This window comes from Mycteria americana, chromosome 8 (genome assembly GCF_035582795.1).
Source record: "Mycteria americana isolate JAX WOST 10 ecotype Jacksonville Zoo and Gardens chromosome 8, USCA_MyAme_1.0, whole genome shotgun sequence".
Taxonomy (NCBI): domain Eukaryota; kingdom Metazoa; phylum Chordata; class Aves; order Ciconiiformes; family Ciconiidae; genus Mycteria; species Mycteria americana.
This window is the reverse complement of record NC_134372.1, coordinates 39,122,024-39,149,242: the sequence shown is the minus strand read 5'-3', so window position 1 is coordinate 39,149,242 and position 27,219 is coordinate 39,122,024. Positions and strand designations below refer to the sequence as shown.

Here is a 27,219-nt window from a genome sequence, read left to right as displayed (position 1 = left end):
AAGACAGAAGTTAGGTTACTTGGCTTCAGAGGACCTTACACAGTCAGCAAGGCAAATGTTACTAGGTTTGCACTTTAAAGATACAGAGTGAAGAAGTTTTACTCATCCATCATACCTTTTATTTTCTAATATCAGTACGTGATCATCTTTAAGGAAGTTGAGGGATAAGAACTTAGGAACATACCAGCTGCACTTTACAGATTAACAGCCACAAAAATAGAAAGCAACTATACAATCTCTGGGTTTCACAAAACTAGTTTTTGTTGGTAACACTTGACGCAACAAGACCAACTGCAACAAGTGAAGAAGCTACATCTGTAAAGTGCTATTTTTGTTAGAAGTGGCTAAAAAAGCACAACTACAACAGATTTGGGTATTCGGTGGTTAGATTGTCGATGTCCTCCAAATCTTTCATTTCAGGCTCTGTGTTTTTTGATGAAATTGATGAGCCCATTTGTTGAGCTATCATGAGATGTCACTGGAGCATCTGACTCCAGTTCAGGTTCAATTTTCTTGGCAAGTTGTTTTCCAAGCTCAACTCTGCATTTATAAAAGCAGGAGAAGAAAAAAAAAACATTAGTGCTAACAACTTACAGTATTTACTATAAGCCATTGATGTTAAAAATAGGTGCCAGTAAAAAAAGTAACTTGACAGTGAACACTGATGAATGTTTTTCCCCTTCACAAATTATTGACAAAGTTAATATTATTCAACTCAGTGCCATTCATTAACAACTGGAGTTCTTACAGCTGCTTAGCTGAACAGACAGCTCTCAAATTACAGGATGTCTAAAAAGAGCAAGTTTTGTTTTGAAGAGTTAAGCAGAGTCTTTTCCCCTTCAGTACTCATTTGTGTTATGCAGCCTGCCCCAATGCAGAATGCAATTCAGCTTGCTGCTGTTCACTGTTGAACATGATACCACTCATAACACCAATTTGCAGCATGAAGACAATAAACAACAGCTGAGTTGCAGGCCTGGAAACCTTCCCCAACACTACAGCATGCTATCCAGGAGCTACAGCCACAGATCGGGTAAGAACCTAGGATACTCCAAAAGCTACAAGCAACTAGGGTGGTTCTACAGCATCCCCTCACTCCCGAGTTAGTTTTGGATGCCATTCTAGATTCTGATGTGTTGCAGTAAAAGCTGTACTTACTCCTATCCCACTCTTGATTTCAGAGTTTATAGCAGAAATCAGCTTTTATTAGACAGTCTTCCATTTTCAGTTTCTACTACAACATTTTAGTTAACTTACTGTGGTAGCATACCTCTAAGAAAACATATACACAGAAAGACCTATCCTTCAGCTTTTAAGAAAGCTTAGTGTAAACTGCTATTCTAGGCCTGTAGAGCAAGCTTTCTCTTCCCAATAACCCTGCACAGCGTAGATTTTTTTCAGGTGAAGCCTGCCTTACTCATTTCCCAATCCCTCTTTCTCCTGCATAAGTCTTCATACAGTATGTTGTACAGTTAATATTACTACAGATTAAAAAGAATCTGATTAGCACCCGATTAGGTCTTCTATTTTTAAAAGTGACAAAGTAACAGCCTCCTTGTGAAGCTGCTGTTTCTCCACATGGAGCTCTACCATGAACCCTGGTCACAGGTGCAGCCTGCATTAGACCTAGGGCTCCTATATATGAAGACACCTGCCAAGAATGTTCTTGTATCTCCACTATAAGAAAATTAAGAGGTGGTCAGCCTTTTGCCTAACAGATGCCATTCAAACTGCCTACTAAATGTTTCTAGAGGTAAAATAATTCTTTTTTCCCTTCTATAAGGGAAATTATTTTCCCTTTCTAATTCTAAGAGCATGTGTTCAGCCTGCTTGACTATTTTACTCATTATTGCTGCCTTTTTTCTGCATTCATAGTATTTTTTTTTAAATCAAACTAAACAATGGTCCTTACCTAAAGTTGTATCTACAAAGTCGTTATGCATGACTGAACAAGGCTACATGGTGACTTATCCCCAGAGCATCTGTTTGCATTTAAAACCATCCTGTAATAATTTGCTCTTAAGTATAACACTTAATTTTTCATTGTCTTTTCTAAGTCATGACAGATTAAGGAATACCACAGTCAGTAAGTATACAAGAAACAAATCAAAAAGACTTACCCCCACTGGTCATAACTGTTAATATCCCAGACAATTCCTTGAACAAATATCTTGTGCTCATACATGGCTATAAGCAGAAAAAAAGATGTATCAATAAGCTTTCTGATTAAGTCTTACCAAGCATTCACAGATGAGAGATCTATTTACTTACCAATGATGGCTCCCAGAGTGAATGGGTTGAGTTTTGTAAACATGATGGAATTGGTTGGTCGATTTCCCTCAAAGACCTTCCAAAACAAGAATTACATTATTATGTACTATGCTGTAAAACTCACATCAGAAACTGGCAGCTTATATCTTCCTTATAGGCAACATTGGATTATTTGTGTTAGCAGCAAATACAAAATCCTGAAAGTTTTAAAGGCTAACAACTTCAACCTTAAAATTGTATAATTTTCATGTTTTATTACAAACACAATAGCAAAATGTTATCTCCAAGTGCTATTACTGGCTACTATGGGCTATAGGAAGAAGTAAAACACAAGTCAATATCCCTGGGGCTGTGATGAGATAGTTTATTTTTCTGAAATGCCTCAAAAGGCCTCCAGATCAGCATGCTTTAGCAGGAGCACCATTCGCAGACTGCTCCACTAGACCTGACAAGGTAGAGCCTGTAACACAACCTTCACAGCTGTCAAGACAGTAGCACTTGACAACCACCGGAGGGCACTGCCCCACTAGCAAACTCCATCAAGCAGACCAACACAATGCCCTCACCACCACAGTATCTAACTAGAGGACAGCTGTCAAGTGCCAAAGCCTGGTTACCTTATGGGGAAGAAGCTTCTCCAGAGCATCTCCACTCAATCCTGCCGCTTGAAGTTCCTTGCGAGCTTCATCAGCAGTCTTTCCTTTCATCAGGGCCTCAGTCTGAGCAAGGAAGTTGGCCAAAAGGATCTAGCACGTAGAAATAAAAACATCAACTCAAGCTATTGTTTCCCTTAGCTGGAATAGTCATACCTAGTGCTTGAATCCAGACGGAGACCTAGTCTAGAGTTACAACTCTTGTTTTTAAGACTATGGCAGTAAAACATGGTGTAGTTTTAAACTGTGTAATGCCCACTATTGCTTTTTACCTCAGAGTGCCAGGAGCCTTGATTGCCATTTTAATAGCACATGTACCAGACACTAAAGACAACCAGAACTGTTTTGCAGAATCCTGCCCCTGCTGAAACTGATGCAAGCCTCCCAATGAGAATAAAGGAGCTAGGATTTCACACACCCCTTTCACCCAGTATAGTCTCTACTTTTATCCCATGCTACACCATATGAATGGAAAGCCATGTGCAAAGATTGCTCAAAGGTAACCAAGATGTACTTACTCTATATGAAGGAAAGTCCTCCTGGCATACCATATACCAATCCCTACCAATACAGTAGAAGTTTAGTTTCCTATTCCCTGCATAATGTTAGCTTGCAAATTCATGTGTGGTTTTGTCCTACCTGTTACATTGAAAGTAAACTCTTACTATATCTACAGTCAAATGAAGCCTTTTCTCCCCTTCTTTTGCAAAGTCATCTTCTAAAACTTTCACATGTACTTGGTGTTACCTGACAAAAAATTACTATTACGCAATTTAAATAGCACTTGTAATCTGAAACAATGACACAGTTGAAATTTAGTGAGGAAACATGCTTTTTCTGTAGTATGCAGTAAGTAGTAGAGCTGGACATGTTTCCACCTATGGAACTTAAAAATTGTTAGACATGGTTCACTGGAAATCCTTAGTTGGATGATACATTAAACTAAAAAAATTGGACTGGTTAAAAAAAATATCTATGTGTAGAAGGCTATCACCCTAGTTGTGCTAGTATACTCACTGAATTTTGTTCTAGACTAAGACTCACAACAGCATCTTTAAAGAAGTTTGCATCAGCTCTGAGAATTTGCTTCTTCCTACTCTGCAAGAATTACACTCCCTACAATTCCTACAAGGAATTTTCTCTCCAAATACTTAATTCTTTCCAGCCTCAGTAGGCCAACAGGCCACACCATTGATCTGCCTCAAGAACCATGGCTGCAATTTCTTCAAGAACAAAAATACCACTGTATTACATATATTACACATAATATGTAATTATAATTTCGATATTTTTCAAACCTATTGTGAACGTTCAGAGCCTATGTGTATAGTTTCAAAGGGACATTTGGAAACCTCACACACTGCAATACTAAATAAGCTTCAATGCCTTCAGGCACAAGAAAATATGAGTGCCCTGACAAAGAACTTACCTTGTGATGCAAGCCATTTCTGACTGGATGCTGGGTCTGGACTGGGATCAGAAAGTCACAGGGGATCATGCGAGTTCCTATAAGAAAAGCCATGTTAATAACCCTGCAATAGGAAAGTCTTAGAAGATCTTCAATTCTCAACCTATTTTCAGAGTTACTGGAAGACTCAGCCACTTTAAAAAGCTTTTTTTTATTAACAGGAGTAGGAAGTAACAATACAGCTCAGTAGTTTCAGCTTCAGTTGACACTTCTTATTGTAGAGTTAAAACATGCATCCTGTAGCCTTCTAAAAGCCACTAATTAAGAGCACCATAGCAATGTGATGCTAGGTTAGATAAGAGCCCAACCTCTAAACCAGCATCAATTCTGCAGACTCTTCCAGCTTTGTAGCCATTCAGAATTTAATTCCAAAACAAGGTATTGAATAGTTTCAGTTTACCTTGATGAATGAGCTGGTAAAAAGCATGCTGCCCATTGGTGCCAGGCTCTCCCCACACAATAGGGCCAGTACTGTAGTCCACACGAGAGCCTTTCTTGGTAATGTATTTGCCATTAGATTCCATATCACCCTAAAAGAACAGAAGGGCATTATGACCTTTCTTCCAGAACTGCACAGTATCAATACAAGTTTCCATACATACTTCCAAGTATGAGTGCTGCTTGTTTATAGAAATTTCATAAGTATCAGGGATATAGCTGCTTAATTTATGTACACCAAGACAACAGAGGTCTGAGGAAAAAAACCCCTCTAAATTAACTGAGCAAATAAGCTGATATCAATCTTGGCACCAGTCTCTTTAGGCCCTTGATTACACACATTTAAGTGACTGCAATTTTAACCTAGAAACATACATTCAGGTTCTAGAACCGGGACAGAAGCATATCTATGTAATTGCCTCATGAAACCTTACCCTGTCTGAGCCTTACCTGCTGGAAGTAGGCAGCAAAGCGGTGCATGTATTGGTCATAGGGCAGAAGGGCATGGGTTTCACATCCATAGCAGTTTATATACCAAACCCCTAGCATGGCCAGCAGAACAGGCATGTTCTTCTCCAGTGGGGCAGTGTGGAAGTGATTATCCTATGTGACACAAAGGAAAAAAATTACACTTTTGATAAACCAATCTTCACCCCTCCCAACTCTTAAATTGTTTTTATTGTTGTTTTGATCTAGGGAGAGCTTCCCAAGCACAGTCATTTTCGATGCATTGAGAGGACACAGGAAGCTGAACTTGAGAAACCAATCTGCCTTCAGTTATTTTACTAACAACTTTAAGAGGAGCAAATCTGAAATAGGCATCCCACACTCACCATCCAGTGGGCTCCTGCAAGCAGGCTCTCAAAGTTGTCAAAACCTAACAAGGGAAAAAGTTTGTATTTACTATTATAACTCAGACTTGATTTCTCTTGTAGATATAATAAAACAGTTGAGATTCCTTGTATGCAGCAAGGGTCCCAACTACTAATTGAGTTTAAAGTTGCACTTTGCATTCTCACAAAATTTGCATCCCACAAGGCAGATATATTTAGTTATGATTAAAACATGGACTTCAGAGCAAGTCCAGCTTCATGAAACATAATTCAAAAACCTTTGCCTAAAAATCCCCATTCAGGCAGAACGAGCAACTGGAAGGAAAACAGATGCTTTAAAACCAGGCTCTGTATTAAAGGTTCCATAGTTTTTATCAGCAGGTTTGAACACTTAGTCACTTAGCTGCAGTGGGAGAGACATCCCCCCAAAAAACAGGGCAAGGCTAGTACAGCAGGGATTTCTGTGTTGGTCTGAGGAGAAATAACTGTAATAATGTCTTCTCAAAGAGAAAGGTTCCCCCTGCTTCCCTGTTCTCTTAACAATTCACCTGATTTTTCTTTGCTCTATAATTAGGATATTTAAATCACCACTCATTTTCACTAATGAGTAGTTTAACTAATACCATCTTTTCCTGCAAAGCCAGAAATCCTGATTCTTATATGGAAAAATGGAGATGGTGGTGAAGTGTTTGGCAATCAAAGTAGCAGCTCTACCTATGGTCAGAAGCCAGCTTTGGGAAGTGAAGGATGCAAGAGCAAGAAGTGCAGATAGACTGGCATGTCAGCAGTCAGCACCAAATCTGTCTGACAGCAGACATGAAATTTATTGCAGACAAAACAGTAAGTGCCTGACTGAAGTTTACTTTGCTGATTACATAGGTTTTTCTACACATAAAAAGTCCTATTCATATCATTCCAAAAAACCAGTGTTTTTCTTCTAGCCTCAGTCTAAGGGAATTCCAGCTTTTATTGAGAAAAATAAATTACATTATGGTTTCAGACTTTAAATATCTGCAAGAAGTGATGAGGGAACAAATGCAAGGCTGCTGAACAGCCTGCTCACCAAGAAACAGCAGTTCTTAGAGCTCTTTGACATTCACTGTGTACTCTCCACCTGCATTTGATATCTGCATCAGAAATGTCAGTGCTATCCCATAACAATACAACAAGTAGGTGGGGATCAATTTAGAGGGTCTATGTTTGCTCCACAAGCAACTGCAGACAGAAACAGTATTCCTGTATCATCAGGCCCTATAGACTAGAATGACAAGTACTGGGGACAAAATGAAGTAATGGGAGAAGGAAATAGTTAACAATGCTAAACAGAGCTCATATGCAGAAGTGGAAACATAGGATTTTGATGTTTAGTGTGTATGTGCTCACAGAAACTAAATACCCTACTCTTAAGTAGTTTAGGAACATCAGTTGCAAGGTCTAATTTCCAACACTGATACGACTTTACATAAATCAGGCACTTTTGGCTATGCAAGTGAATAAGGAGATGCAATTTGACTATTTGTACCTAAGCATGGGTAATTTCCAAAACTGCATTTACGGTACTGAAATCTCAATGCTTCCATTGCATTACAGATTGTTTTTTAGCACAAACATCCAACTACTCAGAGTAGGTTGGGTAAAATAATGTTTGCCCCAAATATGATCTACAATCATTAATGCATTCCATAGTTAAATTCCTGAAGCAAACATTAATTCTTGACATTGTTACATCATAGGAGTACCTACCAATATGCAGAGCAATGGAGAGACCAATGGCAGACCACAGAGAGTAGCGGCCACCAACCCACTGAAAACAAGGGATTAGTTTAGACAGGAGGCATGCAAACTTTTAAATTCAAACTTATTCAAACTGAGGCAACAGCAGCACATGTTTAGGCTATTTTCAGCAATATCAATATTCTTTCTGGTGATAATTCACTACACATTATATGGCATGGTCAAGGGAACCTGCACCTTGCAGTAGCCCCCTAATGATTCCATAAGTATGCATTTTTTGAGACTTTAAAGTTATCCCACTTGTCTGATTTATATAACATCTGTTGAAGCAGATCCCTTGATGATTCCAGTTCACTTCAAACGGTAAATTTGCAGCTTGTGTTAACTGCTTTCCTAATATCACTCCTCTATAGGTAAAGCCTGCTTCAGCAAGATTATGACACTATCTAGGGAAAGGTAATGCTCTAGGTAATTTCTAAACAGCACCTTTAAAAATCTAGTTTGTCAGGCACATAGTCAATGAGATATACTTAATCAGGAACGGGTTGGTTTAAGGGCCAAGACTAAAGGCAGTATACTTAAAATATGCATCTGCTATAAAATATCAAATTAGGCTCCCATTTCTGATGTTTGACCTTTACAGGCCTAGATTATATACAGTAGACCCCAACAGTCAAATGTCACAGCTTATAATAACTACTTACACAGAGGAATAAGCTAAGACTTGTATCTCCTGTTACCCAACAGATGATTAGACAGCCAAGAATATAGAAGGCTCCTCTTCAGACCTTTTGACTGCAGGATTTTAATGGAATGGCCAAGAGACAAGACTGTTTTGCTTGCCTGACATGTTCTCAATTTGCCTTTAGTTACGAGTTTTCAGATGTTTCAGCACAAAGAATACAACTACTATAATTTAGGGGTTTTGTCAGTTTTCTGACATCTAATTAACATTTTCTGAAGCAAGTTAAGTTTTTCTAACAATTAACATCTACCACACAACATTAGACATTTACTTACATCCCAAAACTCAAACATATTCTGTGGGTCAATTCCAAAGTCTTTAACTTTAGGCTAGAATAAAAAAAGCATGTAAGAACACCATAAGTAAAACCAACATTCTTAAACTTTATGTCTAGCAAATAAAAAACACAAGTTGGGTACCTATTAAATAGACAATTCCCCAATTACATCCTCCATTTTAAAAATACACAGCATCCCATCAGAAAAAAAGTGTACCTTCATTTCCAGAGATCACTATCACTATTCAGTAGTCTCAAATAAAAATCAATGGCATACACATTTTCTGATCAATCTACGTGGCAATATAGTTAGGAGTTGGACTGACATTCAGTTTACACATAACAGAACCAGAATGGAAGAAAGGAACTTCACACCACAGTGACTGACAGCCTCTCAATTATTGCAGAGTCTTTCTAATTGCTGTTGGTCTTTCTACTTCATACTTTTGCATGAAACACCACATCAGGGTACACTGTGCTCATCATATGCTACAGATTATTCACACAAACTACCTGCAGCACTTCAGCATGCACTTGGAGTCTAAAGAGAGTAATATTTGTTCACATAACTGCATTCACACACACTTAAGCAATTACAGGTAATGCTCACTAATAAAAGGACAGTCATTTCAAGTATGAGATCTTGATTTCAGATTTAAAGCTCTAGCAGAAAAAGCACAAACCTATAGTGAAGGTCCAGTCTTGCTACAGTTCACTACTCTGTAAGTGTTTCAGTTATATTCAGCAGAAAAAACATGCTTCCTTTCAAGAGGAAGGCTAACTATTGGTATTCAAGTAATGGCATCTTAAAAGATAGCCTCATTTTAAAATCCAGTACAGAAGCCTATCTTAAAGGTACAAAGAAAAAATAAAATAGATTTGTTGTACTTACACCATTGGTAGACAAGGCAACAAAATGCTTGGCCACAGCTGAAGGCTTAATAAAAATAAACAGATTGTTAGATCTAGAATGCTAATTACTTTGATTTCCGGTCAAAGCTGATCTGCTACCATTTACACTTAAACAAAATACCCTTGACTATCATCAGTTATTTTTGTGTTATCAATTTGAAGTTATCTTATTCACATTCAACGTGAGATTTGGCAGCATGCCTGTCTGATAATATTCTCATGAAGCCCTCTGGAAGCATTCACTACTTAGAGCAGCACACTATTTCCTTAAGAGTATGTTACCAGTTGGGAACATCACTAACACCACTTTGGAGCAGATGGAATTCGTTGTACATGCACTACCCTTCCGGCTAGAGTCAAAAGATCAAGACAACTGCAATTACTGATAGATCTCAAGCTCCAGATTTAGACTTTGGTCTTTCAGTAAGTGTTCTGGTGAACAAATGACTTGTCTGCAACAGTATGTAACAAGGAATTCCAAAACCCAGCTTTCAAACTAAGTACAGCTACCCTGACTGGAACAGGTTTAAGACCATCTTAACCTGAGCAGGCAGTATCTGCTTTTTTCTTTTAAAGGTTAGAAATAAGAGAGAATGAGCCATACAAGGTTTCTATTCATAGCACAGCCATCTGCCATAGATATGTCCATGTATCACTCCAACCATAGCTTCATTTCTAGTTTTTAAAGATTTGCCAAGAATTGGAAGGCAATGTCACATAATCACCATATTCTTGGATTTCCATGCCAGTGGTTCCACCAAATTATTAGCCAACTTTAAAGTAAATGCTACACTCTATCACTTAACAGGCAGGATTTGGGGGAACAATGCATAACAACCATTTATAATAAAAAACTAGTTGGTTTATCACTTTGATCGGACATAACAGCCTGTCACTAACCATGAAGCACTGAAGTGTTGTATGTACAGCATCTGCTGAGCTATACAACTTATGTTTGGGTAGCTATTGGCTCTGCTCCAAAGCACACAGAATGACCAGGGAGAAACTGCACAACAAAAAGCTGTTGCATTCTGTTATATAACCTAAACATATCAGACTTACATCATTAGCAGCATGCAAGAACCACTCTTTAGCTGTTTCTGCGTTGGTGATAGTTTCTTGAGTGGTGAAAGTCTGCACATCATAAAACAAAGAAGTATGTAAAACACTGTACTTGAAACTGAAACAAGTTCAGGCTGCTAAAACATCATATGTTCCAGATAATCAGAGCAGAGTGATTCTAGGTGTTCACAATAGACAGCTGCTGCCAGATTTCACAAAAAAGCAAGCTTATCAATCCAGTAAGAATTAGTGTTGCTAGATTTACATATCTAGTTTTAAACTAGCATGTATCTGGAACTGGAATAATTATTCCCCATTTCCTACCTTCCCTCCCCCAAACTTTATGCAAAACCTTGACAGTAAAATTTTCTACTTTAGTCTTTCACTAAATGTGAAGTTTTACCATTCAACTAAAAAGGAACTAATTGAGCATCAAAACAGCATAACCTCGCTGGATTGTCCTCTTGTTCTTCAATTCCTACTTTTTCATGTAGGAACACTCATTTCTGCTAAGACTCTTGCCATAATTTTGTTTTGCTGATTAGAGGAAAACATTTTCCTGCTTCATGAAGTGTGCACAGAAGTTCAGTCATGCAGTTTTGCAAATATCTACCACCATTCTGATTTACTCAACCATCAAAATTTGGCTTTAAGGGTGAACACTAGATTCAGCCTACTCTCATCCATCTCCAGAAATATTTCATTATGAAACACAAGCCTGTTACAGAAAAAAATGCCATTCATCCCCTTCCAAATATACCCAATTATCTAACTACAGTCTGGCAAACAGAAATTGAAGTGTTACTCTTTCAATTTGGCAGTCTTCTAAGCCTTTGAACCGTGATCCTTGAACTCAATTATTCAAAGGCACCATTAGTATTACTTTGTGAAGTTTCCTTATTACTCTGTAAGTTGTTGCTCAGCTGCAATATTGCCAAGATAAGATAATGAGCACCACTGTAGAGCATGGCCAGCATTACACACATGTTCATTTGTTGCAGATTCTGTCTTCAACAGCAAAAAGGTTCTACTGTGCTTTACAAATGGAGGCGACTCAAGTTACATAACTATGAAGTTTGTCTTCATCAGTTTCCTCTGCTAAGACAGAAGCATTCCTCAAAGGAAGATGGCAGCTAGCAATTATGTTTACAGAATAAGTTATTAGCAAGGCAAGACTTAATAGCTGCCTTGAAGTCTGTATTCAGAAATAAGTGTCATCTTATAAACTACAACAGAGTATCTTTACCTCTTCATAAGTAAAGCAGCTTAATATTTATAGTGCTCAAGGAACTCAACATTTAAGTTTAGGTGAAGATATTCTGTTACTACCCTAAAACAGAATGAAGATCCCCAAACTACATGCAATTCATTAACACAAAACGTTAACACAAAAACCAGAACACTTAACAAGTAACACTGTACTTAAGATAAAGGACCAAGAGTAACCTTACATAGAAGTAAGGAATGAGACAAGATCTTGAATTTCAAAGAAATAACTACATTCCTAGGATCCTACATCCCACCCACAGAGAGGTACAGTAAAATAAACTTTTGTGAATAAAGCTTAAACTTGTGTTGACTGAGCAATACACCCTAGACAACATGAAATCTTGGACATTAAGCTATTTGCAACAAATATTTGAACCTGAAGGGGTTCTTTAAGTGTCTTTAATTAGAAGCAACTTCACTAACTAAACTGGAAGACATTAAAATATGAAATAAAGCCATGGAGATAGAGATTTACTGGCAAACCAAACATTCAAAAAGCTTTTCTATTGCATGTATGTTTTGCATTAAGATTTATTTCTAGGCTTCACCTTAACAGCACATAGCACAGGTCTCTGCTCTATTCTTGCTGTTTAACAGTTACTGAGAGTTCTGACTAACAAAATTACAATCATTAAGTAACATCAAAACACTGTATTGAATTTTGTCCATCACGTACCACCTATGCATTAAATTTGTTCAATCACAAAAGGAATCTTGCACACTTCTCCATACATTCCCCAATTCTAAAGCTCATGTGTCTTACTTGTTTAGGTTAAGTAATTTTCAGCACTTGACTTCTGGATCCCTAAGTATTTCAGTAGCAACACAAGCTTGTACTACAAGTTTAGGACAAATCACAACAGGCCTGTTTAGAAGTAATCCACCCTAGAAGTCCCTGATCTAGATGTTCCTGTGGATGGATCTCTATTCTGACTGAATTGTTTACAGTTAGAGAAAGTCACACCCCAGTGCTTGTATCAGACATACCTTTGATGCAATGATGAAGAGCGTAGTGTCTGGTTTAAGCTCAGCCAGGGTTTTGGCTATATGAGTACCATCAATGTTGGATACAAACCAAACACGAGGGCCGCCCTTGGAATATGGTTTCAGGGCTTCAGTTACCATCAGAGGGCCCTGGATAGAAGCAACAATTAGATTTTATCTTCATTGCAAGCATGTACACACACAAAGAGATGTGTAAGATGTATAGAAGTGTGGAGCTTACCAAGTCAGAGCCACCAATCCCAATATTGACCACATCAGTGATTGCCTTTCCAGTGTAGCCTTTCCATTCACCACTACGGACTCTCTGTGGCAAAAAAAAATATTGCAGTGGCTTTTATACTTACACTAAAGTTAGGGATTCTAACAGTGGAAATAGGCTATGTTTTCAGGCATTGTTGTAGAAAGTCTCCAAAGACAACTTTCAAGCTTGTAGACTTTAAAGCCTAGTCTCAAAGCTAGACATTTGGTTATGTCTAACATGACACTTCATTAAGTGTTAGAAGTCTAACGCACATATATAAAAACACACTGCAAGATCAAACTCTCCTTCTGTGTGGACTGCTATAGCATTTACACTAGAGTGTTGGCAAAGGCAAGAGAAATCAAGTTAAAAATGAGAAAATCTTGGGCATTAAACTATTTGCGATAAATATTTGAACCTGAAGGGGTTCTTTAAGTGTCTTTAATTAGAAGCAGCTTCACTAACTAAACTGGAAGACATTAAAATATGAAATAAAGCCATGGAGATAGAGATTTACTGGCAAACCAAACATTCAAAAAGCTTTTCTATTGCATGTATGTTTTGCATTAAGATTTATTTCTAGGCTTCACCTTAACAGCACATAGCACAGGTCTCTGCTCTATTCTTGCTGTTTAACAGTTACTGAGAGTTCTGACTAACAAAATTACAATCATTAAGTAACATCAAAACACTGTATTGAATTTTGTCCACCATGTACCACCTATGCATTAAATTTGTTCAATCACAAAAGGAATCTTGCACACTTCTACATACATTCCCCAATTCTAAAGCAATTTTCTACAAAAAGTCACCTGATTATGCTGATAGTTTTTCTCCTTCCCTACAGATGTTTAACTTAAAGCTTTTTGTTTTTCCAAGCAGAAAATCCATTTTTAGTATAAGCCATTCCTGTAGCCTGTAGATGATGTTGCCACAGTTTTAAAATCCCATCTGCTTAAGTGAGTCGACTGAAACAAGCATCTTTGTTAATCTTTCCAAAGGAACTGCTTAACATGATTTTTATTTTGCAGAGAAGATACATCTGCATAGGAAGTGATTTTCACAGGCACTGATGATTGAAACCATCTAGCAATAAAGAGGGTGGCACCAGTGAAAAGTCTTGTTTTGCACTACGAAAATCTTAATCAGCTAAAAACTCTATGGTGGAAAGAGAGACCATTGAATTTCTGTGGCCATTCAATTCTTACATTATCTGAAAAAACTACCAAATTCAGACCAATTAGTGTCAGTTGTTGTTGTTTTGGCATTTATCCATTAGGAACTAGACATAATCCAGGCTCATTTTGTACAGGTTAACAATATGAGTTGGCTATGATACTGGCCACTACCACCTGGATAAGACTCACAACAGCAACCAAGCAGGTCCAGGTCCTCACAGCCATGTTTTAAATGCACTAAAACTATTCAGTAAGCTTTTACTGCTTATATCACATATAAATCTGACTTTGTTAGAGTGCTCTATGAAGTTCTTCAGAGCATTTCCTCAACTGATCTGACAGATGCCTGCATTTTAAATATGTACAGAATCAAAGAACAATTAATGATATTTGAAGATAATGGTTAACTGCTGTATTTAACCAGAGAACAAAAAACTTCCATGCTGCTAAAGCTGCAAGCAGAATAGAATCATAAAGGAATCTGACCTAAAACCAGAATATATTTAAGAAACTATTTAAGTAGAACATAATCAAACAGCAAGTGAGCTGGGAGCTTCTACCTCTGTCCTGTTTTGCACAAATTTTAAGAGGCAGTTTCTACTTCATAAAGTCAAGCAGTTGAAAATTAGCAAGAAGAAATAAGGCAATATTTGAATGGTATTTAATGATTTACAAGACGTCTTTTAGTAGTAATCTTGCATTTACTTCAGAGCAAGATCTAAAGAGCACATGAAAGAAAAACCCAACTGGGAACAGAGAGAAAAAAGTGAATCACACTAAAAACAGCTCCAACTCCATGCTTGAGCCAGAACTATTATAAACCTCAAACAGAGGGTCAATCACCTCAAAAACCTCAATCACAATAATTCACGTAAACTAGTCTACAATCAATGCTTCTCAAGACACATATAAGAACCTGGCTGGGTATAAAACAAATATATGAAAAATAAGCTGTGGTGGTACTTTATACCTGGCAGAAGTGTTTCATTTTGTCCAACACTTTGTTTACTTCTGGAACAACATCCTTCCCATCTACAAGTATTGGCACATTGGAACGATTTCTCAGAGCAATATGAAGCACAGCTCGGTTCTGAAACAAGAAGGGAAAAAATTGATGAAGCTATTTCAAAATTATACCCACAGGCCTCAGGCACCTCATCCAGAAGGTAGTACAATCTTCAAGACTTAAAAATCCTTTAGACTAACTGGAATTAGTAAAGCAGTAGTTTGTGTGTATGTGTATACACACACTTGTCATCAGCTATCTAAATCACCCTCATTTCACAGAACCAATGCAGAGGGGCTTACAAAAGCATATAATATGCAAAGTAAACAAATAGTTTGTTTACTTTGAAAAGAAAGCTCAAAATCCCTTGAAAAGCATTTAATGATTGAGGTTCAGAATTCAGTCATCTTTATTCTGGCATGCTTCAGGTATACAAGGATGAAGTTGTTTCCTATTAATGATGATACTGAAAATCAATTATAACAAGCAGCCAAAGTTATTTTCTCTGGCATTTTCTCAATTATCCTGAGTAGTCCATTTTGTATAGGAACAGACAAATATGTAGTTAAACATTTGACAAAAAAGGAATACAATAGCCACATTATTCTATCCACCACCCACAATTAAATGTTCCCTGAATACTTGCACACCAGATATGTAGGTGGTAGTTGTTATGAGAAAAAAATCTGTTAGCATGCACCATATTATATTAATTCTCTACAGTTCTACACAAGTCAAAGCATTGAAATCTGGCCTGTGATTCACCTGTTCAGGAGCTTAACAGCTTTAATCTAGAATGAAGGAGTTCATCAATACTAATGAACAAATTAAAAAATTAGTCTGCTCTACCTCATTGTTCCTCACTACAATGAGAGGCATTGTAAGACAAAGACAACACAGACAATAAGAACTGCCAAGTTATGGTTTAAATACCAAATGCTAATTCAAAAATCATTGAGTTTGTGGTTACTGACTTGGAATACGAAAAAGCTCTTTCAGTTGCTAATCATCAGCGTACCCACTTAAATTTGGGGTGAACAGAGGCAATTTTTTGCAACACTCAGCCATGGAATGGTATTTGGTAAATACTGCTCATTATCAGGCTTGAAGGAAGCTTTGTCTTGATCAAGAGAAGCAGTCATACTTGACCTGATGTCTACTGTTAAACAGAAGTATTTTCTAAATAAGTGGGTGGGCTACGAAGACTGTCCCCATAATAAGTGGTCAGATATGAGTTACCTTGTTATGCGCTGTCTTTGTGCTGTATCAGGCTGCAAGTTTTAACTCATCTGGGACAGACACCTGGCAATGACACACTTGGGTGCACTATAAAGAATTTCCACATAAGCACACACCATGCAGCCAATGCCTGCAGCACCAAATACAGACAAGTCTTAAATACTTAAGAAAATAGCTAAAAAAAATGTTCTAAATCAGAACAAGAGTAGTGGACAAGTCAGTTCTTGCAATTAAGCAGCTCCCTTCTGTCTTACTGCTTTAGGTTTACTCAGTCATGCTGTTTGACAGCATCCTGCTTTTAAGGTCTCATGACAATTCCACATTGTCCACATACTCATATTCCAGAGCCAAACCAACTGATCTGATATTCTATACAAGCAGAAAGAGTTAAACAAACCAAATCTAATTCCAAGTCAACCTCTGACTGTAAATGAGAAAGTCTGATAATGAAAAAGATGACTCATCATGCAGGTAATTACTACAAAATTGCTGTATCAAGACAGTAGCAAAATAAGGAGCTAGCAGCAGAAGCCAAACACATCACAGTTTAATACTGTGTTTAAGTGCTTTCCGTGAAAAGTGCACCCTTCTGAGAAGACTTCAGCTGCTACACTTGCTCTCCTGTAGACAATGAAGAGTAACTCCATAATATATAGTCAGAGATGGGCTAGCCCTGTAATAATTTGTGTTACATGAGGCTAGTGAGAGGCAATATCTGAGAAAACAATCCTCCAGGTAGATTTAAGACTTATCACCCTCTTTTCCCGCTTCCTTTTTTCATTAGCTAGAATTACATTTGTGAGTTGAAGGCACTGACACAGAAGGAAGAGGAACCATTTCTCCAGTGAAGCTTTATCTGTTTCTGTCTGTGCGCTTTTACAAACATGTAGCATTCACAAACAATACAATGTCCAACTGCTGAGTTATTTTAAGCAAACAGCTTGTGCAACAGCAAAATCAGTCAATAACCAAGTCAAAGGAAATACTGATTGCTGTGAATTTACCTCAAACATACTAAATAGCCTTAAATATTAAAGGCAGACTAATAAATCACACTATACTGTTGTGTTTCCAGTTTTCATCCTATTTTTAATTTCAGAAAAAAGGTACAGTTGGTTTTCTGTATGTTTTAGCAAAGATTTAACCATAATTACAACCTTCAGATCTACAAAAAGATGATGATACTCATCCTCTTACTGGAACTGGTGGCTAATTTCCCAAGATTGTTTATAGTCTCTACTGTTAAATGTACCCAAAGATAAGTAGCATCAACAAGCCCAAGCAGAAAGTCTTACACAATCCTCACTAAAACTTTGTAGGCAGTTTACTAAGCTTTATGAACACTGACATTAGGCAAAAGCATGGAAGGGATACCTGGAATGCAATACTCTGCTCCATGCCCTTTGCAAGATCTAACTCATCTTCCTCTCTACAAAAGAGGGAAGAGAAGACAAGAAAAAAAATATACCACCAAAATATCTAAAAAAATTATGTGTGTTGAAGGGAGGATTGAATAGCTTTATTCACATGCATTTTATTCTGTCTTTTTGTCAGAGGTGTAAAAATTTTGCATTTAAGTAGTGCGGCAAACATTACAACCACTCCACATTTCAGAGTACCAATTAGAGTAAGTTTTTTCAAGACTTCTTACACAGATGCATGAACATACATAATATATAGGCACAAGTGAGGGGAAAGAACCATGGACAGAAATAGCCTTACCTCAGTGAAGTTGATCTTCTCTCCACTGAACATACGCTCTCTGGCACCTTCCACACCCCTTGACTTTGCCTGAGAAGAGTAAAAATAGATTCCTCTTAAAAATAGTAGGAAGTCAACAAGCACTACAAAGGTCCAGCTACATTAAAGACTGAACATTTACCACATTAAGACAGTGAAACAAAAGTTATGGTATTAGATTAAAAGACCCACTAGATTCTAGCTTAAAAATTGATTCTCCTATTTTAAAGCAAGTATTTTTATGCAGTCTGTTTATTTCCTTAAGAGGTTACACAGCAACATGTACTGAATGACCAAGATGCAATGAATCCATCTTAATTACTCAGTTTCACTTTGTCATACTGCTACAGAATTTGTTAATGATTCTTTGTAGCAGCTTAGAATTTTTTTTTTTTAACTGACAAGTAGCAAAAGTAGTTTTGCTATGGCTATTTTTGTTTATTCTTCCCTTTTAAAAGTCTGTGTCCTATCTGGTCTAAGCCTTTGGCTGAACCAATAGTTAAGGGTTGTAAATATGGACACCATGCCAAATTCAAGTTAATGACACAAGCTTCTTAAAATACTTCCAACTGCAAATGAATCTCAAAAACTACCACTGCATGACATATGAAGCATTGTTTAATTGCAGGTACAGAAGACATCAGCTTCTCTTACAACTTTATACGAATCTCTTATTTTACTGCAGACCTCAGTAACAGTGCCATGTGCCAGGTGGCCTGTTACATAGACAAAAATCTTTTCAGTGAGCACAAGAAACAGATCTGTGCATTGAAAAAACGGCCTTGTACCTTAGGGCTAAAGGACAATGCAAGACTTTGAACAGTGCCAGGTTTTGTTAACAGATGCCTTTTAACTTTGTCTCTCAAATTCAGAGCTAAATGTATATAAACAATGCTAAAATAATCAGTTGCAGGTAAAAGTTAACTTTTTTAAAAACCTATTTGGTTTATTAATTCAACATTTTAAAGAGTTACCAGTTCCATCAGCATTTTCATCACTTCCTCTGTAACAAGGTTCTTCGAATAATCCAGTAAGATATCCCCATGGTCAGTATTCAGAGTCAAGCTGTCAAAACAAGCAGGTTGTTTAATTGCACATTCCTGACAAGTGACTGTTTTAAGCAAGACAATGATAACTCCTCTACAGATTACAAAATAATTCCAATCCTAATTATACTAAGTTAGTAAAGATGACCTGAGGAACTGATTTGCCCCACAAGTTTCATAAAGTGACTTACTAGTGTGTTGTTTTAATTGAAGACCATGGTTTTCAACAAGCTAAATTATAGTGTCCACTTTCTGCTTGTGAAAGTCCAAATACAATGAAGTATATTTAATGCACAGTTGGACAATCACATTCTGTTTTCACTGAGCCACTAGCATTCTGTAGCAATAATTAGCTGTCTCCTAATATATCACAGGTAAAAAGCTTATCATATTCTTTTGCTGCTAAAAAATTAAACTGTCTTCCTACAAGTCCTTTCCACAAATATAGTCATTCTTTCATATGGAGACTTGAACAAGCCTGATTTAAAAATCTATACAACTTCATGTATGGAAGCATTCTGTCAACTACTATGCAGAATTAAACCTGATTTGTGCATGGTGTAGTCTCACTGTACCCACTGACTCAGTGGAAGTCTCCAAATTATTTAACTAATCCTCATCTGAAAACTATAGCCTAACACTTCAAAATACAAGCTCTTTTAGGTTTACATCTGAGGTGAAACACAGAATGGTAGTCCAATAGAAATAAAGTGAGCCCATTTGTATTTACTTCTCATCTACGTGAGAAGTTCTACAGTGCCTCACAGCAAAGTTTTCTACCCATTTCTTCTTTGCACTAATTTACAGCCAAATTTACCAAATTTGTATATTTACAAAATGCACATTTACTCTAAACTGAAGAATCAAAGTTCTATAAGTAATTCAGTAGGTGTTCTATAAAGGCACAGAAGGCCTTTTGTATCTTACTCTCACTTTAACTCCACATGCGCAAGCCACAGGCAATTGCATGCATCTAAATTCTCAATGTTTCTGCGTTGTTCATCATCTCCCCTGCTTTTTCTTTCCCAATACTTGAGCACAGAAACATGTACTGTTATTATAGTGACCACGTATGCCAGAGACTCCATAGGGACCAACCTTGGCATAAGAGCAGGCAAGATTCTGCAAAGGAAGAATGGAGCTCAACTTGCAATAACAGTAATAATCAGCAAGGCCTAGACATTTGGGTGGTTTCATTAACTTGAGGAAAAACACAGTAACATGTCCTTTTTCTGGTCTTAAAATACAAGAGACACTAAATACAGAAAGGAAGGTGTCTAAGCACAAACTTAGAAGAGTGTTTCTTTTACAGGCAAGAACACAAGGCAAGTAAGGAAAAAACAGTATCAATACTGTTCATCACCCTTCTCTTCAGTGGGCTGCAAACAGTAATCCTGAAACCCTGACCATCCAGCACAAGGATACGTGGAATACGGCTAGCTAGGGAAAGGACCGTTACCTCTCACCTGCCAAATTTGCTATTTATCAATACAGTACAGAAGAAAAATAAAACCTGCAAGTCTTTCTATTTGAGATTTGATGCAATTTATTTACAGGCAGGTCTCAGATTTGAACACATTTTACTAATGATACAGCAAGGCCATTAGTATACTAATACTTCTTCAGTTTAAAGAAGTAGAACTCTTAAAATTCTCATCTACAGTTTAATATAGATAGTCTTTCCCAGTGTTCTACTCCATGAACATGAAATCCTTACAATCTTTTATTTATGTTTACCTGACATATGCCTGCCTTCTACAATTCATTGTTATTTTATTTATATGAATAAAAATCCATCTCACTAGACCTAGAAGACAAAGTATCCCATGAAATTCTGGCTAGATTCAAATCGCTACTCATTTGAAGAAATTGCAGAAAGATGGCATCCCAAGACATTTCATGCAAAAAAGCAAGCAATGGCTACTAGATCTAACTTCCCACACACAAGGTGGAACACACAGCATGCAATGTCATCTCATCTTAAATCCTTACACCAAGTGATCCCCCTTTACTTAAACAGAAGCCCAAAACCCTGCAGCTCAGTTGCATACTGCTACACTACCCATTCTGCAATGCAGCAGCTAATGGTAGCACTACCCAGGTGGAACAAGAGCCTTGTCACGTAAGCCACATCCACATTTAAGTGATGCAGGCCTTAATCGGGAGGTCACCTGCAGCATCTCAGAATGATTTTATCTCCCATCTAAACACAAACTAAAGAAGCTGTATGCAACCCCTAAATGTATTATTACACATGGATTCCCTGGTGGCATATTTTCGATTTAGATTGGAGGCTCTTACTTATCCTTCATAATGGACAAGCCAACTAGCAGGAGTGTAATACTAGCATGCTTTATATCTTGCACTAGCTATTTGCATCAAGAGTACCTTAATCAGCATCCAGGTATCTATTATCTGCTGAGTTTTATGATGGCTGCATCAGATCAGTTCTAACCCCTTCAAAATTAGTAGAGTTTTTGTAGTGAACAACCCATGTTGTTAAGACTCACTCTTCCTACCAGACCTTACATTTGGGTGGCAGAGAAAGACAAAGATGTACCCTACAGGTTTGACTACATTCCCAATCAGGAAAACAGGATATACAAATTCTGAGGAAGAAAAAAGGACAGAAGGAAGAAAGGATCTTCTATCTATATTCTGTAGGACACAATCAGTGAGTGTAAGGTTCTTATAACAACATTAAATAGATACTTGTACTCAGATATAAAATATTCAGACTAAAAATTATTCACACCAGTCTGAAATTCCTCCAGAACCAGTATCAGGAAGCACTTTTACATGGGTATAAGTTCCTCTTTTCCTTCTAAGAGAGGAGATATAGTCAATGATTTTATGATAATACCTAGGAGAACTAACTGAAATGTATTCATAAAGATTAATTTCACATGAGGAGATAGGTGCAAGCTACAGAGGGGACCTCATGGCCAAACCTCCAAACTGTTTAGGCTTTCAACAGATGTTAACTACCATCATCGTGCTGATCTGGCTCATAAAGTGGCAATCAGTGAGAAGTATACAAGCAGATCTGTCAAACTAACCCAGGCTGTCTGTTCTGCAACTGTATTTTGCTATGAGAAAGTTCTCCTGCTAGTCTAGAATGTGTTGGTTTATCAGGAAACAGGACTGAAATCATGAAAAGAAAGGATTAACATAGATTAAGTAAAGTTAAAACACTTCAACTATTTCCTATTCCTATGGACAGCACAAAAGGACATTAAGTTGGGCAGCTATTTGAAACAGATAACCTTGGTAAAGAATGTTTCATTAAAAAATCTGATTAACACATTCTAGGAGACACACTAATTACTTTCAGCATGGAGAAAACCTGGTAGAGATCAGTACGTGTGCCTGAAACAACAGTTGTGAAATATCTTCTCCTTGGTCAACTGTGCACAGTAATAGTGTAACACTCAAAAAAATCCAAATATATTACACATTCACAAGAGCAATTAAATACAGACTATTTGCAATTGAGAGAGTATACTTTATGGTTAAAGTAGCTTGGATAACATTAAAGTGACAGCCAATGAGATTAAGATGCAGTGCTATCCCCAATAAGAGTACTTGCTTAATCTATTCAGGAAGGAACCTTATAAGAAACCTCTTGATTATACCTTTTGATTTATTTAGCTAGTTTGCTTCAGCTTTCCTTTGTTCCAAGGATGTTAGCAAATTCAATCTCTTCAGATATACTGGAGATAAGGAAGACTTGCAACCAGAACTAGCTCTATTAGAGAAGAGCTAGTAGACTTCTATAAGATATTAATAAAATTCTTTAACAGTATAAAAAGTCCTGTTAGAAGAGCCAGATGACATCAATACTCCAAAGATTTAGTATACCTTTTCCATCAATGCAAATGACATTTTAACTCTTGTATACTGGTATGCAGTACTTCACATGCAATGTTTAATTACAGCTTAATAAGTACCTAATGAGTGCAAAGGAAATAAAAGTCACTTTACCTAGGATGCTAATGAAAAGCTTGATACATGCAACAAGTCTTATCGCAACACTCAAGAACAGAAGCTCACTGTATCTGTATTACCCAGGCTCACTTTAAAACTCCAGTCAGGGGTGCATCTACATGGTATTACTTTTCAGATTGCTGGTATAGTCCAACAATGTAACCACATGCATGACTTCTCAGCACAGTCTCCAGTGTACAGAAAACATTAGTCCCACTTTACAGGATGAAACAGCTGAACGTTATCATACTGCTTCCACTTCTTACTTCCTCCTCTAGCAAAAATATGTTGCAATGCATTTTCCGTAACACGGATAGCACGAGGCAAGGGAGGGCTAAACCTGCTAAACATCCCCCTTCCCCACCTCAGGGCAGGGGGAGGCACCGCCGTGCTACTGACAGGTAGGGGCACACGGACGGATGGCTCCTCCTGATCCTATCACGGAGCTTATCATGACTAAGCACACGAGTGCGAGAGACTGAGAAATGAAGGACCCACAATGCCGCTGTGCGAGCCGCAGCCCGGCGCTGTGCTTCCCGGCACGTACCCTGCTGCAAGGCTGAGTCAAGGACAAGCACGCCCGGCCGCCCTCCTCGAGGGCTGCCAAGGAGCGCCCCCCCGCCCGGCACCTGCCCCCCGCGGCGCAGCGGGGCTCCCGCCCGCCCGGCTGCTCACGCCGCGCTCCCGGCCGGGCGCTGCAGGCCCCGAGCGCATGTGCCCGGCCTGCGATCGGCCTCCGACCGGCCGGCGCGGCTTCAGCCAGCGGCAGCCGCCCTCTCCCGGCCCCTCTGCCCGCCGGCGGGAGCGGCGGCGAGCAGAGCAGCCGCGTGTGTGCGCGGTGCCACCCCCCGCCAGGCCCCGCTCCCTTCAGAGGGCCACACGGGCAGGAGGGAGCGGAGGTGGACGACGCGGGGCTCTGCCCACCACTGCGGAAAACGCGGCCCCGGCCAGGGCTGCGCGGAGAGGGCGCATCCTTCCCGCCCGCGGCGAGGCCCCGGCTCTCTCGCAGCGCCCACCTGAGGGAGGGAAGGAAGGAGGAAGGGAGCCAGCCCCACACAGCCTCGGGCCTCGCACGCGGAAGTGCCCGGCGTGCCAGCAGCCTGAGGGCCCGGCGAGCCGCGGCGGTCGCCGGGGAGGGCAGGGGCTGCTGCTGCCCCACTCAGCCGCGAGGGAGGGCGGGCGGGGGCTGCCCAGCCTCACCTGAACTTCTGGAAGCGATCCTTGTCGGCTTCGAACAGCTGCCGCAGGACGAGCTTGGAGGAGTTCGCCTTGTGCCACTCCAGCAGCTTCTTGAAATGGGGGTCGCCGGAGAGCGCCATGTTAGCGGCCAGGGAGTACTAAGGCTGACACAGCTGCCGCACAGACGCGAGCAGAGCTACTGCCGCCGCCTCCACTTTTATAGCGGCGACGCGGCCTCCCGCCGGCGGCCCCGCCCCGGCCCCGGCCCCCCTCCTCTTCGCGGGCCGCCCCGGCGGGCCCTGGGATTCCCTCACTGCCGTGCCAGGGGGAGGGACGAGCAGTCAGCCCGCTCTGCCGGTCCCTGTGAGGGGGAGGCGGTGGCGGCGGGGGTCGGGGCTCCAGCGATCAGGTCCGCAGCGTTCGCAACGGCTGGGCGTCGCGCGGGGCAGGCAACGGTAGCGGCCCCCGCGCAGGAGTCGCCGGCCCCCGGGGCTGTGCAGCGCAGCCCGGTCGTACATCCCGTGTTGAGGGTAGAGCGGTTTCCCCGTCACGGGGCACCTGTGCGAGGCGGCGGGCGCAGCGGTTCGGCGGACGCTGCCTCGCCGGCCGCCCTGCTTGCCCACCCACCCGCCAGCAGCTGCCGCAGTTGTGTCAGGGCCGCTGCTCGTGTAGGTGCGTAGGAAGTTGACCAGGTTAAAAATAATGTTTCTTCTCGGGGTTATTTTTATTCTGGGTCGGCCCCACGGCCTGGTCCTACGTGGCGCAGCCCAGCTCAGGGGGACGACGGGTTGGGGGAGCTGGTGAGGGAACCGCCGCTTGCTCTGTGGTCGCAACACCAGGCCTCAGTGGAGAGATGCGGCTCTGAACCCCGGCCTGGCCACCAACGCCACCCCGAAACCTGCACTAGACATCTAAACCCCCCAAAGGGGTGCCCACCCTTTTTGCCAGCATCATCTACCCGCTACTTCAGATGGCCCCTGCACGACATGTCGGCTGCTCTGGTTCGCGCTCTGGAAACCTTGGCTTCCCCCGCCGGCCATTACATAAGGAGCTTACACGCCTGAGCTGCGGTCGCGGGGGCTGGAGGCCTGCGCTGCCGGGCCTGTTCTCGGGCGGTGGCCCGCTCCCTCGGAAGGCAGGCCAGGGCAGGCAGGCGAGCAGCTGTGCCGTTCTTCAGGGGAAAAAAAGGCTGTTCTGGGCATAAAGCAGAATGTTATTTAAACCCAGACGCGTGAAGGAGTATGTCAAATTCCAGAGATTGCACTCTGCAGCTTAGGTGAATAAATCCCAGTGAAGTCATATTATAAGCACCTAAGCTCCTTTATGGATCTGGGCCTAAATCAGAGTCACAGAGCATGAACTTGACTCAGATCACTAAAATCACAGCCCAAGTCTTAAGCAGCAGAATCAGCATCTTTTCCTTGCTGCAAAACAAACAACATTCTTAATTGATCCTTAATTATATTAACGAATGTGTACCTCTAGTATAGTGACAATAGGCTGTCTAAAAAAGGTCCTTCCTTACCTCACACTTGCTTGTTTCTAAGGTTTGCTTTTTCAGACTTAAAATAACTGTTTAATAGGCCAAAGCCTTTTTCTTCAGCAAAACAAATCTTAGCCACTTGATACATTTTTGTCGGAGTGGGAGACGGACCCGGAGTAACGATGAATCTCAATATGAGTATGGTCGTTCTCGTTTATTCAGATTACTTAACAGGTTTATATAGAAGCTAAGCAAAGCACGCGCTAACAGCGACTATCCTATTGGATAACTATACTTGTCCACGCGCTTAAAACAGTTATATGATTGGTACAAAGTTGCCGTTCACACACTGTTCACAAAGGGGGGTTTATCAGCACTTTCCCAGGCTTAGTCCCGCTTATCTTGCTTTACCAAGTACTCCTTCTGCTGTTCTCAAGGGAATTTCACCTTGATCTCTGGCTCCCAGGCCCCATCAAAGGCTGGATTGCTCACATCAATTAAGCTGTGTCCTTTTTCACTTAACCATTCTTCCACACATTTTCATTTTTTTTTACATTTTTGGAGTCCACTCTCATCCCTGCCAATCACAGGTTTGGGCAATTTCTCCAAGGCAAAGCTGCTTCTCTCATGCTGCCTGAATCTACCTGACCATCCATCAGTGCATGTGGTTCCCTGCATACCTTCATGTAAGGAAAGAAAATGAAACAACAGGTAACAATTGGACTATGGAGTTGATTCCACAAAGAAGCATACAAGTGCCCGGTAAGTCTTTAAGAAGCTGCTTAGGTCATCATGCACGCTGCCATGTAAACTTTACACATTTTCCTTCCTTTTCAAGCTTTTAGGATAAACCCCTCAATAATCCTAGATTCCTGTTCATAGTCACTCTATAGCCTAGGATGTAAAGTTCTTTGGCTTAATAAATATCTCCTACTAGTCACAGGGAGAGAACAAATATCCTTTTTAAAACGTTAACCTTACTGATAGCATTTGATAGTCAGCCATGAAATGCTCCTTGACTCACCTGTCTGATTTTTCTCAAATCAGGGCAAATAGGATTTCATTATAGTTGTCTCATCCCTACCAAATCCAGGGATCCCTTACATACATTTTTCCTGAGTTTCTCTCCTGCTGTCAGCAGTAGTCATTGTTCTCAGAGCAGCTTCACCTCTTTCTACTGATAAGCTTCAAGCTGAAGGTCTGCCATGTATACAAACTTACATTCACTTCTCTTGCTATCCTGTTGTTTTCTTAAATGGTGATGATGTCTCAATTTTGCTTCTACTTTTCTGCTTTTATTATTTGAAAATTGGCAATTCCCCTGTCCTGCCTTTCACTGTAGAACTTGGGTGGTATCTGAGGTGTTACTCTCTTCACATTCAGGATTTCACTGTCTCCTGTTACATGACCTGCTAAAATGTCTTTTGATGATTCCTTTCTTAAATCCTCATTC

The 27,219-nt window shown here is 40.0% G+C and overlaps 1 protein-coding gene across 1 annotated transcript; it reads right to left on the bottom strand.

Moving 5' to 3' along the window:
* GPI (glucose-6-phosphate isomerase) lies at positions 1–24,487 on the bottom strand. Its single transcript, XM_075510791.1, has 18 exons — positions 24,305–24,487; positions 19,046–19,136; positions 18,054–18,122; positions 15,057–15,176; positions 12,888–12,971; positions 12,650–12,796; positions 10,394–10,465; positions 9,312–9,356; positions 8,418–8,471; positions 7,407–7,467; positions 5,664–5,707; positions 5,281–5,433; positions 4,793–4,922; positions 4,354–4,430; positions 2,889–3,017; positions 2,272–2,347; positions 2,121–2,187; positions 1–540 (listed from the first exon to the last, which is right to left on the bottom strand). Exons 1-18 carry the CDS (start codon positions 24,421–24,423, stop codon positions 417–419), a joined length of 1,662 nt encoding a protein of 553 aa, XP_075366906.1. The 5' UTR covers positions 24,424–24,487; the 3' UTR covers positions 1–416.
* Between the last annotated feature and the right edge of the window lie 2,732 nt (positions 24,488–27,219).

What these genes read in the sequence shown, in the direction of transcription:
- GPI (XM_075510791.1), bottom strand. Translation starts at nt 24,423, where the DNA reads ATGGCGCTCTCCGGCGACCCCCATTTCAAGAAGCTGCTGGAGTGGCAC. An exon ending in TTGCAGGAGCCCACTGGATG is followed by an intron (nt 5,434 to 5,663) that starts GTGAGTGTGGGA and finishes TGTGTCACATAG; the next exon opens with GATAATCACTTCCACACTGC. An exon ending in CACTCTGGGAGCCATCATTG is followed by an intron (nt 2,188 to 2,271) that starts GTAAGTAAATAG and finishes TTCTGCTTATAG; the next exon opens with CCATGTATGAGCACAAGATA.